Genomic DNA, 15558 nt, shown 5'->3' with positions numbered 1-15558 from the left:
CATCTACGCAAGCCACATTCCCTTCTCGGCGCCTCTAAATGCTGCAGATATGCCACACTGTGCATTCTCCAAAGGCTACATCACTCTTTGCCCGCATCAAGAGTACTTCCCCTCCCTTCAGCGCTGTGGAACGAATCTTGATGCATCGCAAATACTCCTGGTGAACACTTCAACAACTACAGAGAATGGTAACCCAATCTCAATTGCTCCGAACTATCTCGTGCATCATCCGCTTTGATGACAGATCTACCTATTAATCGACATGGATTACTACAAGGTTGAGTCGTTCCACGTCAATGTCGGGAGTGGCGATGGTGCCATCCACTTGTTGACGTCCAACCGACCCAACCCCCACGACAATCCAAACAACCTGCGGACAATTGAGCGCGCGTTTCTGATCGATGGAGGCAGGGACAAAGCTGCAGACACAATCGACTTTGTTGTGCAATATATTGAGAAATATTATTTCTGCCCACATCTCGATCCCATCACTAAAGACAGGCATCTGGTATTTGACGCTATTGTCATCACCCACTGGGATGGCGACCATTGGGAAGGTGTTGCCAGGTACATCTTCAATGAAATTTTAGAAGTCGCCCACTATAATTCGATCACCAACGTGGAGCAAGTGTACTGTCGTCGGGCTCGGTATGACGCGGCAGACCCCAACACAAGCTTCCACGGCGCACCACAAACATTCATCTACATGCCTCAATTACCATGGCCCATTACTGGTCTCCTTCAGGGCGCCAATGATGCGAACGGCAATCCGATGATGAACGTCAAACTTGCGGAAAAGGGGAAGCAAGGGCAACCAGGCAAGGAATTTCTCTTCACCCGGCAGTTCAAGCTGCGGTACGGCTTCGACTGGCTTCTTGGCAGAAACTTGCTGCTCCACGATGGTGACGACTACAAGCGCAGCCAAAGAGGCAATATCGATAATTTCTCTACTTTTGAGACGATGCTCAACAACTACCCAATCAAGACCCCAATCGCAGACTGCCAATATCAATCCTGGCCAGCCATGTATTGCGTCGCAGCTCAGCAACGCATCCCAAGTTCGAATGCTGAGATCACGACCACGCCCACGAATAAATCAAGCCTGGCCTTCATCATCGTCTGGAGCGAGCCTGCGTTTATGGGTCAGGGTCGAAAGCACAGAGTCTCGCACTACTTTGCCGGCGACGCTCACTCTGCGCTTGAAACAGCACTGGCACAATGGATGGGACCCTATCAACCCCAGTCCATGAAGTTGAGCCACCACGGTTCTTCTTCTTCGAACCCGCCTGCCAACTTCACCCGCTGGAACCCAGAGAACATCACCGTTTCTGCTGGGGAACAATATGGGCATCCAAGTACGTGAGTTCTGTATCAAACGTAACTGTGGTTAATGCTGACTAGGGACAATTGCCAAACTAATAGGGTGGGAAGTCATGTTCTGCATGAACGCATGGTTCCAACTCCGGCGCTATCAGCTGTTGGATGCGGATCTCCGGAAGCCTTTCTTCCCATGTCAATGGCCTGCATATCTTCGCCGGGACGCCGACTTGAAGTTTATGCTTCAGACCTTCAGTATTGAGGAGATTTTGGATCCCGGGAAGCCACTTGTTCTCTACCTCAAGCAGCAGTTTCAGGCAGTAAGCAACATCCGCCTGCAGTATGGTGTTCAAACCATTCCCAACGACTCGCGCACTTTGTGGGTGAGCTGGGCAACTCTTTTCAATATTGCATTTGGTAGGGATCCCAACCAGGCAGAAACCCGCTGGTGGATTTCTGAGCACGTTGGCGACATCATGGAACGCCTCTGTTCTATGCCGTCATCGGCCCCGTCGTGGAGTAGTGTCGTCTGGATTCCCAACACGTTACAGCTTGATCCCACTGCGCACGCGAACAAGATAATGGCCGACATTTATGGCATCAAATTCACGTCCGCTCCATCAGCATCAGGGGAGAATGGCAGGGCGGAGGTTCTTGGTCAGAGTTCACTTGCCGAGTGGGTTCTCGACCCTTACAATGTCAAAATTACTCGCGAGACCGAAATCCCAGTGCACTGCTCTCACGCCTATGTCCTTGCCAACTTGAACGTTGCCGACCCGAAGGACCAGCTCATTATCGATCAGTATCCGTACTTGGGAGCCGACCGCCCTCAGGTAATCGACATTTCTCAACAGAACCCGAAATGGCCGACTGAGCAAGAACTCGGACATGTCCGATCTGATACGGAAGCCTGGGGCAGCAGCGCGAATCGCCGTGACTCCTGGGTTGATGTTGACTTTGACGAGTACATTTCGTCGGATGAGGACAATGCCTCTCGACGCAAAGATGATCTTCACGAGGCAGTTGCACCTTCCTCATCAGCAATCTTGTATCGCAGAGTTGCACATACTGTTGCCCAAGCCGCAGTCTACATTGCCTGCGAAGAGAAGAAAACAGGCCAAGCCCCCAGATACTTTCCAGCTGACAGCCAAGTTTTCATCCTCGACAAGGAAAGCTTCATCTACGGCTTCACAGACACGCTACACTACCGCAAGTTCAGCTTGGCGGCGGTTCCAGATGGCGTCAACCCCATTGGCACTCCCCTGTTCGCAGACGATGAGCTCTTCAAGTGGCTCGGTCAGTTTTGTGCAGAAGGATCTACTAAAGATCCAGACCCGGAATTCGCCATACATCTTTGCAAGATGCCCTGGCCAATTGTGGACAAGAAGACTCGGTTCGACTTCATGCTTACGATGCCGTTTCCGGGCGGCTACAAGCTCAGGCTGAGCACCAGTGTTGGGGCGGAGCAAACTTTTGCCAAGTCAACAACCAACACCAGCGGCGACGACACTGCGGTCTCTTTCAAGGCGCTGACAAATATGCTCATTAGTCGAAGGACGCTCGTCTTTGGGCTGGAGGGTAGCAATGTCCCATTGACGACGACATTCGGGACAGCAGCAAAGTTCTTTGGTGTGGATCTGGACAGATATCCCTTGTTCAAGAAGTTGACGGGCAATTTCGGCCTTGTTCTTGACCCCAGCAAGGACTACCACAATGCCATCTGGTTTCGGCCAGGGTTGCAATATCAGACTCACCTTCGACTACAGTTCCACGTCGATGACAGCTTCAAGTCTTCCTTCAATAGCTGGCTGCAAAGGTTTTCCAAGGATCTTTCAGTGGACTCGCTGCTTGTTGTCATGCGTAAGAAGGCGAAGTGGATATGGAGTGTGCCAACCGATCGTATGGAGTTCCACGGGTCAGCGACGTTTCTGTGCACCTTCATCTTGAGCGCGACTGTCCAGCTTCAGGGTGTTTTCGAGCTGAGCGATACTCAGATTCTCTTGAGCTTGACCCTGCAGCGGCCAAAATCGAAGAGCCTCCTCAAGGCGATGCAAGGAAGAGATGGCGCCGTCGACACGGTCATTCAATGGATTTCGAGCAAGTTCAAGATCACCAACACGGAGTCGCTCAGCGACCTGCTCAACAAGGCCACGAAGGAAGGCTCGTCAACAATCAGTAATGAGAGCATTTTGCCTCGGAGAGTAGAGCTTGTGCTCGACCTGAACCCTGATGGCAGCATCAAGGACATCAGCAAGGGATCGATTGACATCGAGGCTTGCATAACAGTTGGCCGATCCGCAGTGGCAGTAATGGAGCAGGTTCCAGCACTGTTTCTGTTGTCTTTTGGTTGGTCCAAAGACAGTGGTTTCTACTTCAAGGGCAACCTATGGCCAGTTGTTCCCGACAGTCCTTTCTCGGAATACGGCCGCGCCCTGCCGGAGGCGGAGGAATATCAGTGCCTCACACCGGCCACTGTGGTAGACACGGAGAACCAACTACGCACGCTCGACCTTGCTACGCTTCTCTCGACAGAACCCGGGAAACAGGTGCTGATCCCCGCAGGGCTTCCGAATGAAATTTATGCTTGCGAAATAGGCTTCTCACAGAAGGAAGTCTCATTCCGGGGTGCGATGCGCTGCAAGCCTTCGAGCTCGGGGGACTCCACAACACCGCCGATATTGTCTTTTGAGAACGTCGAGCTAGCTGCCTCATATGCATGGGGCACAAAAGACCCGACCACGGAACAATTCAAGCTCAAGCTCATGATTGCGATCAATTTGTATTTGGGTGGCAAGCTCGATCCGGCCAAGTCCCAAGAGGAACAGGACGCCCAATCAGCCAAGCTTTCAGGCCAATTGACATACGAGCAGGGCACGTGGGCCATAGAAGCCAGAGTCATTGATCTCTCCATTTCGCATCTACTTGACTTTTGGAGTGTTCAGGACCGAGGTAGTATTCTTGAGTTCCTCGGGACAATCAACATCGACTTTGTATCGATCACTTACGAGTTCACAAAAGGCGCGCCCAACCCAAGCAAACTTAGTTTTAGGGGCGAATTTGGGATCGCCAACGTGGCGACATTCTCCCTGGATTATGTCAACCAGGGGGGCAGCAATTGGAGTGTCACTGCAGCGTTAGCCGCGAACAACAAGGCGGGCTCGACGGCCACCATTGAGCAGCTACTGCTCGGCTTTCTCGACAAGGAAATCATAGAAGTTCTGCCAGATGCGATCAAAGACGCTAAGATTGCGGGCGCAAATGGGGAAGAGGCATTGCGCCTTCTGTGCTGCCGGCAGGACGACGTCAGCGTCTTCGCGCTTCTCGTCCAGGTACAGGGGATCCAGCTCTGGTTCATACAGCTCAAGACCAAGGACGGCAAGACAAAGCGCCTTCTCAAGGCTGCTATTAGCAAGATCTCGGTCAACGTCTCGGCCATCAATAAGACCATAAACAGCCCTTGGGATAAGCTGTTCTTCATGTGGGTCCAGGACACGACTAATGCGAAGGGGCAACAGGGCGGGAAGAAGGCTATGCAAGGTCTGACGCAGGCTGAGTACGATGGCATGAAAGCCTGCTTGCAGACCAAGTTCAAGATTCCAGATGAAGATCTCATGCTGTTCAAGAAACAAGAGGGCAAGTCATCTAATGGGAGCGACATGGATCTTTACCATGATGACAAGAAGGACGACGATAAAGCAAAGGACATTGTCATCAATGCCGGCATGCATCTGATTGTGGTGGCGAAGACAACAGAAGGCAAACTCGACATCGTTCTCGACTACTTATTCGGAGCCAAATCAGCGGCCTCCAAGCCCTCCTCGGGTGCTCTAATTCCCTACGATAAGAATGGAAAGCAGCCGCCGGATGCAGCAGGTTCACAGAAGGGCACCAAAGCACCTTTCAAGGTCAAAATGGGACCTCTCAGCGTGTCCAACATTGGCTTGTGGTACAAGAATGGACAGATCGGTATTACGCTGGACGCATCACTGCTCTTGGGACCGGTCGGTCTAGCGTTACTGGGTTTCACCATTGGCGTGCCGTTGAGCGGCGCTCTCAGCAAACCCCCTCCCTTGGAGGACGTGACATGGGCTTTGCAGGGACTTATCGTCTCCCTGGACAAGCCACCGCTCACAGTGGCTGGTGGCTTCATGAGGGACACCTCAAATCCTGACATCGAAGTAATGTATTCTGGCGGACTCATCGTGGGGTTCAAGCCGTGGATGTTTGAAGCCATGGGAGCTTATGCGAACGTCAAGAAAAGCCTGAAGTTCAACACCACCACAATTGACAATGATCCCATGTCGATTATCCACGCATCGCCTGCAGCAGAAGAGGCCCTAATCGAAGCAAACGACACATTCACATTTGCGTTCATATACGTCCGGCTCAACGGACCCCTCTTCTCCGTCGGCTTTGCTGACTTCGCAGGCCTCGTTGGTGGCTTCGGCATCAACTCCGACATCGTCCTGCCGACGGTTGAACAAGTATTCGAGTTTCCATTTATAAAAGAGCGAGATGAGGAGGAAAGCTCGTTGGGTCCTATCGAGAGGATGCAGAACCTCGTACAAGGCCCCTGGTTTCGTCCAGCCGAGGGAATCTACTGGGGCGCCGCGGGAGTTCGCGTCACTGCGTTTCAGATGCTCGCGGCCAATATCGTGCTCGTCCTCCAGTTCGGCAATGGCAACGTGGTCATCGGTCTCTTCGGCGTCGCGACCTGCGATGTTCCTGCCATGGAGTCTCCGGTCAAGTTCGCACACGCAGAGCTAGGCATCATCTGCACTTACGACGTCAACAGCGGCAGCTTCAAGCTCGAGGCCCAGCTGTCTCCGCGGTCATTTATCCTCGCTCCACAGTGTCATCTGACCGGAGGACTAGCGCTCTACGCCTGGTTCAGATCTGATCTCGCGGTCAATGTCAATGCTGGTGACTGGGTGCTTACCATCGGGGGCTACCATAAGGCCTTCCATCCTCCTCGCCAGTATCCCGTGCCGCCTCGACTGGGAATCAACTGGTCCCTTGACACAAACCTGAGCGTCGTGGGTGAGGCATACTTTGCCATCACACCGAAGCTCTGCATGGGCGGAGGCCGATTGCATGCTGCCTTGAGTCTGGGCGCCTTGTATGCCTGGTTCGACGCCCAGGTGGACTTCCTCATGAACTTTGACCCGTTTTTCTTCCAGCTCGAAGCGAGGCTTGCTGTCGGCGTTCGTTTCACCCTCGATCTGTGGTTGGTGACCATTCGCATCAACGCTGAAGTAGGCGCCTCCCTAGATCTCCAAGGACCTCCATTCGGTGGCGTGGTTCATGTCTATTTCTGGGTCTTTGGCTTCGACGTCAAATTCGGTTCTCCTCCCCCGCCACCTCCGCCTGTGTCCTTGGATCGTTTCTGGAAGGTCGTGTGCAAGTTGCATGGGGCTTCTTCGTCAGCCACACCACAACTACTAGAGGGCCCGAAGCAGGACGCAGACAATGCTGCAATCATAATTACCTGCGAAAACGGGCTGCTGCCTCCGATCAGGAAGCCGGGCCAGGAACAAAAGAAAAACGAGGCATGGTTTGTCAAGAGCGGCAAGTTCAATCTGATGGTGACGTTCCAATTTGCAGTCACCCAGGCGGATCTCACAGAGAGGAGAAAGATCCTCCATCCGGACATTGCTGGTCGCCTAACTATCGAATCGGAAGAGGAAGAAACGCGATCTGCACACGCTCAAATCGAGGAGGTCCAAAAGCAGGTGTTCGCCAAGCCCATGCAGCTGGTGCAGCCGCTCAATTCTGTCGTCACGATAGAAGTCGTGGCGCCCAGCCCCAAAATGGCCAGCCAGCAATTCTTTCATGTTCTCGAAACTTGGAAAGACCAGAAGTGGAAGCTTTTGCCGATTATCAAGCCTGCTCAGACCTCACTATGGGGTAAATGTGAGTTCACGCAAAACTTTCACTCTTCAATCCATCATTTCCCAGATCTACCTGGGCAACCACAGAGGCTGACCAACTGAATTCGCCATGTATTAGACTCACGTAATCTTGATCCGGGCTTGTCGAAGTCGCCAACGGACGAGCTTTTAGATGGCAAGGATGCTACCATGCCACTCGTAATGGGTCTCACCCTGCAACCACCCGAGCCAGCTGTGGCTAGCGACATGATCAACAAGTTCAACATCACCAGCGACCACATGGAGTCCGTATATTTGCCACAAGACAGAGATCGTTGGCCCCTGTTCATTGATGTGCAGAAGGGCCAAGACCCGGCTTGGCAGCCACAAGGCTCCAGTAATGAGATGCCTTGGAGGGATTTTAGGGACAAGTGGAGGAATATTGGCAACGAGAAGCCAAATACCGCTGTGAAAATTTGGGCTCAAAGGCTGCGATTCGACAAAAAGAGCTTTGAAGAGGATCACAAGGGTGAAGATGAGATGCCGAAGTTCAACCCGCTCAGGGGACAGTTGCCGAAGGCGTTGTTAGACAGATACGAAACGATGATTCCGGCTTTGCCTTTGGTTGCGGTGGGCGGATGAATTCCTTAATGATCTGCGATTTGGTACGAGATTATCATATATCGTCATTCGATAGTAGTTATACAATTTGTTCGGAATCCGTCTCAGTCTCTACTTCGGTTCTTTGTCGGCGACGTCGACCATAAAATCGTTGGCGGCCAGCTCAACGACTTTCATCTCACAACTATCAAAGACTAGTTCAACTCAATAGATTATTAAATCAGTGCCGACTAGCAAAATTCTTGCTTATTTGGTAAAGATCAGGAAGTCTCATGTGCTCATCTACTAATATAATATTACTGTTGTTATTCTAACGGTGCATGCACTTAGCAATGTCCCAACTAATATCTTTATAAAAGGACCGTTTAATCTTATAGAATGCAGAGAATGTGACTTACTCCCATGAATTGCTTGTTCGAATCCGTTGCCTCGAATCTCTAGCAATGATGCGTGGAAACAAGATATTTTTCTTGTGCCTCTTGGGGGTTTGTCGTACGTTGCAAAGCACCTCAGCTATCCCTTAACTCCTGACCTTGGTCAAGCTAACATAGATTGGGACGTGCTCAGTGGAAAACCCCGTCCCCTCGTATGTCCAGGAAGGTATCCAGATACGTCAGTTGGATTATTTCCCGCCACATTGGGATGCTATAGACATCCTTGATGGTTGCATTTGGAGATCTAAATGGGGATGGTAGAGACGAGTATCTCTATGTTGGACCTGATGACTCAAGCATATATGATACGCATTTATTAATGGATGTTAGGAAAGGCTTAAAGTAGAGCTATATCTCAGAATGTAGAAGTGTCAGAAGACTTTATTCTCAATAAATATGCACAGACATCAACGAAGGATAACACGCAATAAGTCAGGTCTCGCGTGTTTCACTGAACTCACTCCGAGTCAGCGTACGCCCACCCAGCTTCTACAGTACGCCCACCCAGCTTCCAGCGTTGGCCCACCCAGTACAAGGAAATTGGCTGCATACGCTATAAAATATTGGTACTGCGGGGTTATTAATAAAGCATAGCTATAGCTATTCCAGAGGGGTTTCATAGCTACCCCAGAGGGGTCCCATAGCTACCCCTCTATTTGCAACTTAAAAGTTACTTTTGCCCTCTACGCCCTCTGCGCCCTCTACGCCCTCTGCGCCCTCTACGCCCTTTGCGCCCTCTACGCCCTCTGCGCCCTCTACGCCCTCTGCGCCCTCTACGCCCTCTGGGCGCTCTGGGGCCCTCTGGGCGCTCTGGGGGCTCGGGGCGCTCTGGGGGCTCGGGGGCGCTCTGGGGGCTCTGGGCGCTTTGGGGGCTCTGGGGCCCTCTGGGGGCTCTGGGGGCTCTGGGGGCTCTGGGGGCTCTGGGGCCCTCGGGGCGCTCTGGGGGCTCAGGGGCGCTCTGGGCGCTCTGGGGGCTCTAGGCGCTCTGGGGCGCTCTAGGCTTTTTTAGGCTTGTATTTTTAAAGTATTGCTTAAATTGGAAAATAGCTACCCTGGCTTGTTAAGAACCCCGCAATACTTGCATTTTAGTGCGGATGCAGCTAATTTTCTTTGTACTGGGTGGGCCAACGCTGGAAGCTGGGTGGGCGTACTGTAGAAGCTGGGTGGGCGTACGCTGACTCACTCACTCCCTGCGCGCATCACGTTCGCAGCGGTGGATGGCCTGGCCACATGTACATGTTCCGCTCAACCGAACCGCCGTCTATTCCCCTGCTACGCGTTGTCTTATTTCACAAGAAGATTATGCTAGTTACGTCACGCGTCCAAGTAAGAGATCCGTGCGAGCTGTGTACCAACGGCTGTCCAAACCTTCCGCTACCCCAGAGTGCCATCCTGGAATCTGGGGGAAATACCCGGAAATATGGGTCGGATCTGGGGTAAGTCCCCACAACCGATGAGATTGTCGATCGTTCCCCACGTTTCGCCCTAGACGCGCTCCAGTCAAATAATGCAGAACCTTGGTCGCTGGGCGGCTAGTCCGCGAATGCCACCGGGTCGTCCTATTCAGGCAAGCCGGCTGGATGATCTGACGTTGGAATAGTGCCGGAAAGCGGCAGTGGCTAGGAGGGGCGAGATCAAGGTGCATGCTGAAATTTTCTCTTTTTCTCCTATGTTTTTCATGTCCTCACCGACCCAACATTATTGTGTTGTGACGACTCCAACATTTTCGGAAACCCGAGAGACCAGATACAGCAGTCTATCATGATTCAAACAGGCTGGTTCGGTCGGGGCAGGAAGCTTCGTATCGCTATTACGGTGGCGTGCCAATTGGTGAGCATAAAATTCTAGGCTGTTCCAAACAGTTCAGCGGAATTGTTGGTTTCAAGACCCAGAATGGTCTGGGCATTACAGCTTCAAACCATCTTCTGCGCCCGCGATAGCAGAGGACCCAGAACGTTGAGCTGGTGACTGACCAAGCGTAGGCTTTCGTTCTCTTCGGGTATGACCAAGGAGTATTCAGCGGTATCGTGGGCAATGAAGACTTTCTCAATACAGTGTGTTTCTGCTGTGGCGATTTAGACGATGAGACACTGCTGACCACTCTCTCCAGTTCGGGCATCCAAATCCCAGCCTTGAGGGCATCATCGTCAGCATATACAATCTAGGTTGCTTCTCGGGCTGTATACTATCATTTATCTTCTGTGAAAAGACGGGTCGGAGGCTGGCTATGTGGATTGCCATGGTCTTTATCATCGTGAGCATATCACACTAATCTTGGCAGACGCAAACTTGGCTGAAGACAATACTACAGGTCGGAGCGGCATTACAAACGAGCGCATTTACGGTACCCCATATCATGATCGCACGATTCATCACCGGCATAGGCACAGGCATCGAGACAAGCACAGTACCGATGTACCAATCCGAGCTCTGCGAAGCCTCCAAGCGCGGGCGATTGGTCTCATCGGAGCCATTGTTTGTAGGCGTTGGGATCGAGATCGCGTACTGGTTCGACTATGGAATGAGCTTCGTCCCCGGATCCATCGCGTGGCGACTGCCAATAGCATGCCAGATGTTATTCGCCTTTGTCGTCATCGCGTTGGTATTTGGCCTTCCCGAATCTCCTCGATACCTGTATGCACACGGCAAGGAGGAGGAAGCCCTTGCGGTCTTGTGCAAGGTCTATGACAGGCCTGCCGACGACCCGAAGATCGCAAAGGAGCAGGGTGAGATTCTCGAAGCCCTAAAGATCGAACGGGAGCATGGCGAATACAAATGGTCCAACCTTTTAAAGCGCGATGAAGTCCAGACTGGAAGAAGGGTCCTGCTCGCGTACGGCATGCAGTTTATGAACCAAATGGGTGGCATAAACTTGGTCGTCTACTACATCACTTCGGTCTTGCAACTCAACGTCGGGCTCTCTAGGCAATTGTCCCTACTCCTTGGTGGAGTGATCAACGCCATGTTCTTCTTTGGCTCCCTTTTCCCAACATTCTTCTTGGTACGTATCGGTGGCTGCAAGCAAACTGCTCCGCCCGTCCTTCCCCGTCCTTCCGGCTACACAAGGTCTAATGCCAGGTATTATAGGACAAGTACGGCCGTCGTAAGCCGATGATGTGGGGATCACTCGGGCTCGGTGTCTCCATGATGTTGATCTCCATCCTGCTCAGCTTCCAGGACAGGGGCGGTCAGCTGGCAAAGTCGACATCCGCTGCCAGCGTGACCTTCTTTTTCACATACATGCTTATATTTGGTGCTACCGCCAATTGTATCCCGTGGGTATATGTACCCGAGATCCTTCCCCTGCACGTCAGGGCGAAAGGAACAGCGGTTGGTATCTCCTCGAACTGGCTGTGGAACTTCTTCGTCGTCATGGTCACTCCGACGCTTCTGAACAACTTGGCGTGGAAGGGGTACCTCATATTCATGGCCCTCAACTTTTCATTCATCCCACTCGTATACTTCTGCTATCCTGAGACGAGCAATCTCACTCTGGAAGAGATCGACTGGTTGTTTCTGGAAAAGAGTGCGGTCAAAACAAGCAAGACGGTTCAGAAGCACGGCTGGGGAAATGAAACTCCGTGGCAGAGAAGAGAGAGCCGGATGGAATTCCAGGAGAAGAGCGCAGGAACTGGGACTGGGGATGTTGAGCACTCGCCATAAATCCATGCGGTAAGATTGGCAGCATCAGGCGCAGACAGAATTTGAACATCGAGCTGAGGAGCACATCTTGCGCGGACTTGGTCATCTACATGAGTCTATACAGTGCAACCGCAGGTGGCTCTCCGACTAGTTCATCTCGATTGAATGTCCATAATACTTACTTTCTTCAAAACATTATACAAAATGATAGCATGTGCCGATCTGTCGGCTAATACATACTTGACTTTGCAAGCAAGTGCGTGTATGAGCCACCCATCCCCCGTGCCCCAGAACACCACCAAAGCAAAATAGGAGCTGTTAAAGTGCTGCAAGTCGATAATTATCAGTAATAAAGATTTTCATGGATCGTTTTGCATATGGAAACCGACATTGTGTCACATTACAGAACTACCAGTAGCAGAAATTTTGACGACAGATTACTGGCTTGGCCTAGCCTGATTTTATCTTCTACTATTCTCTTAACCCTACATGCAAATCTTTCATTAAATAGCCCATTTCTCTTTAGAAGAGAACACGTCTTAAAGATTTTGAACGAAAGAATGTAGGATTTCCCCCCGACTAACGGCGCCGTGTATGCAGGGAATGAGGGAGTCAATGTCAAGAGAAAGGAAAGACGCGCGTCAAGCGAGGGTGTAGTCGGTGTTCCTCGCATAGTCTGCTGCACTCGCCAAAACCCGGTTGTCCCTCTCTACCAGTTGCACAAAAGAAAGCGATGCGCAACATAGAGATTGTAAAGGTTCAACACAATCAACGGAATCGGGTTGTACCACTCAAACCCATGGGTGAGCCTCCAAGTCACGGCGCTGACCATGCCGCCGAAGGTGGCTATGCTCCAGACCCAGCAGAGGATGCGCATGTTGCGGTACTTGTGGCTCTTGTGGGCCTTGGCGTCGCCGGAGGCGGCCCACATCAGCTCGATGTTGAAGAGGCGGTCCTTGATGGCGGTCAGGTAGGCGTAGGACTGGATCAGCATGATGTGCTGGACGTTCATGCCGTACGAGGCCTTGGACCAGACTCGGAAGATGACCAGGCCGTAGAACAGCGACGGCACGGCGAAGGCGAGGTTGTAGTACTTGAACCACTCCGGGCGGAACCAGAGGAGGAGGATTCCTGGGATGGGGGAGATGAAGATGCCGAGAGAGACGGCTGAGTAGTACAGAAAGCCTTCAGACTTCGTCAGCTGCTGTCTTCTGTCCGTGCTAGGGCTGGAAGACTTACCGCAGAGATAGCAGACTTTCTGCATTAAGGTCAACTTCGACACCCAGAAGTGACCGTTGGTAAGGAGTGTAGTACTTCCACGAGCCCATCGCATCTGCTGCGAGAAGAAGGCGCGCGGTGTGGGTGGGCAGACGCCTGTGGCAAGGCAAAGAGGCACGTAGCGAACTTTCCAACCTCTATCAACGGCACCAAATCTGTTCCACGTATTAGCATCATAAGCACCCTTCAGTTCGCAAACCGCCACTCACCCAGTGTGCACGTCCTCGGAGAACCCAATCTCCGCCGTACCGCCGACCTCCTCAAGAGCAGCACGACGATACAGCGCATTACTCCCTACGCAGATACTCGCACCCCACCTGTTCCTGTTGACCTGAACAACACGGTAGAACAGCTCCTGCGTCGCGCCAGCCCCCTGCTCCACCCACGTCTGCTCGTCCGTGACGCGGAAGAACTGCGGGCTCTGCACGATGGCGACCTCGCCGTCGTCCAGCTGCTCGACCATCAGCTCCTTCAAAAAGTCCGGGCGCGGGCAAAAGTCCGCGTCGAAGATGGCGAAGAAGTCGCCGCTCGTCCGCGCGAACGTCCACCGCAGGTTGCCCGCCTTCTTGAGCCGGGGGCGGTCATCGCGCACGGTGTAGTTGAAGCCGTAGCGCTCTGCCAGCTGGCGGACCACCGGGTTGGCCCCGTCGTCCATGACGTGCACCTGGATCCTGTCCGCTGGCCAGTCGAGCCGCGTGACGTGGGCCCACGTGTTGTCCAGGATCTCGACCTCCTCGGCGCACACGGGGAGGTAGATGTCCACCGTGGGGGCCGTCTCGGCGGTGATGGGGTGCCGCTCGACCCTCTGCTTGTGGGCCTCGTAGTCCCAGTCCTTGCCGACCACGCCGACCAGGTAGCTGATGAAGAGGTAGATGTTGAGGAAGCCGACGAAGGCGCCGTACCAGTAGAAGGGGGTTGCGCAGAGGGAGAAGAGCCACATGCCTGCTGACAAGGAGAGGAAGGAGAAGATTCCGAATATGTACAGTGGGACCCGGTTCGTGTGGACATAGGACAGCTTCTCAGAATCTGTCGGGCAGCTTGGGAGGACCAAGGGCGGCTCTTCGATGGGACAGTACGTGCGTCGCATCCAATGGTAAGTCCGCTTGAAGGGGTTGCGAGACTTTTTCTTTGCCTCGGCTGATGAAGCCGTCGGTTGAAAATTGTCGGCCTCATTCTTGTCCTTGATGGTGAACTTTCCTGGAGTGCCACTTGACTCTGGGTCCGAGTTGAAGGGACTGGATTTCTCATTGAGGATTTCTGCTTTGGCATCTGTCTGGGGCTGCCGCCCAGCCACAGCCGGAACAGGGTTCTTAAGGCTGTTAGTAAAATATACATGTAGCCAACCATGATGCCGAAGACTCACAATCTCAAGGTCAGAATCCTCTGAGCGAATGGGACGGGGAGGCAATTGATCATGACCTCGTAGGGATGCCGGAGAGGCAGTCGCGGCAGGGGGAGAGGGTAGAGACGAGTCCTACAGCCATGTTCAGCCAGTGCCTTTGAAACTAGACCTCAAGGCATCAGACACTCACGCTCGATGTATCCAAGGAGCCCCCAATAGTACTTGGCCGAGAGCCTTGGGGGACTTGATATTCCTGTGCCTCAAAAGGATTGCCGGCAGCGGGCGTGGGCGGTGGTGGAGCAGACCTCATGACGGGCAACAGCGTGGTGTCTCAACAGTATTAGTATCACCGCTGCAGTGAAGCGATGTTACAATGGACAGACCGGGGACAAGAGAATGTGTGTGAAAACGAGTGCGAGCTGTGATAGGGGGCCAAGATGCAAGCGGGAGAGTGCCGAAGAAAATCGCGATGTGGGACAAGCAGTGGTGGAAAAAGACGACGGCCAACTCTGCCCAAGTCGAAGAGCACAGACACAAGAACAAAAACAGGAAACTAATGGGAGGTTGAGTGAGAGTTCGTCCTAATTATGTGATGGGTGGGAATCAGCCCCCCGCCAGTGGGAGTTTGCCTCACCGTCTCTTGGCCTCTTGCCAAGCATCAGTTGAGAGCTGCTACTCAACGAGAGCTGCGGTGGCCAGGCCCGGCGTATCTCAGATGTTCTCAACCCACGGCTCTGGACCTTGATCCAATGGCTTGTCTCAAAGGTGCGTTACTTCCGGCATGGCTGAGGGACGAGCACGATCTACTGGGTCCGTACACCGATCCGCAGGGTACGAGCACCTGTGACTTGCATGTTAATCCGTAGAATGTCCGTTCGTTATCCATGGGTGTAAAGTGGGCGTGAATTGTCCAAGTCTAGATGCACAAACGCGGCCAGGGATGTCCTGCAAGGATAAACATCCGGCAGGGAGACTGGTCAGATGCAAGACATGGGAAAGAAAGAGCCAAGAAAGCAGGGGTCCCTCTCTCGGATACCAGCGACGAAGATGAGAA

The 15558-nt window shown here is 52.8% G+C and overlaps 2 protein-coding genes across 2 annotated transcripts; one reads left to right on the top strand and one right to left on the bottom strand.

Annotated features, from left to right (window-relative positions):
• Positions 1 to 262: 262 nt before the first annotated feature.
• Positions 263 to 11905, top strand: INS49_007888 (uncharacterized protein; the record flags this gene model as incomplete). The annotated part of the gene is made up of 7 exons (XM_043168634.1): positions 263 to 1355; positions 1423 to 7230; positions 7327 to 7817; positions 10225 to 10296; positions 10353 to 10496; positions 10554 to 11243; positions 11330 to 11905. The coding sequence occupies 7 exons, from the start codon at positions 263 to 265 to the stop codon at positions 11903 to 11905; spliced, it is 8874 nt and encodes a 2957-aa protein (XP_043026314.1).
• Positions 11906 to 12593: 688 nt separating this feature from the next.
• Positions 12594 to 14814, bottom strand: INS49_007887 (uncharacterized protein; the record flags this gene model as incomplete). Its single annotated transcript, XM_043168633.1, has 6 exons — positions 12594 to 13069; positions 13140 to 13220; positions 13298 to 13317; positions 13372 to 14471; positions 14526 to 14636; positions 14695 to 14814. The coding sequence occupies 6 exons, from the start codon at positions 14812 to 14814 to the stop codon at positions 12594 to 12596; spliced, it is 1908 nt and encodes a 635-aa protein (XP_043026313.1).
• Between the last annotated feature and the right edge of the window lie 744 nt (positions 14815 to 15558).

The sequence above is a fragment of the Diaporthe citri genome, assembly GCF_014595645.1.
Source record: "Diaporthe citri strain NFHF-8-4 chromosome Unknown scaffold_3, whole genome shotgun sequence".
Taxonomy (NCBI): Eukaryota; Fungi; Ascomycota; class Sordariomycetes; order Diaporthales; family Diaporthaceae; genus Diaporthe; species Diaporthe citri.
Note: the sequence above shows the minus strand (reverse complement) of the source record. Positions and strands in the feature narration are given on the sequence as shown.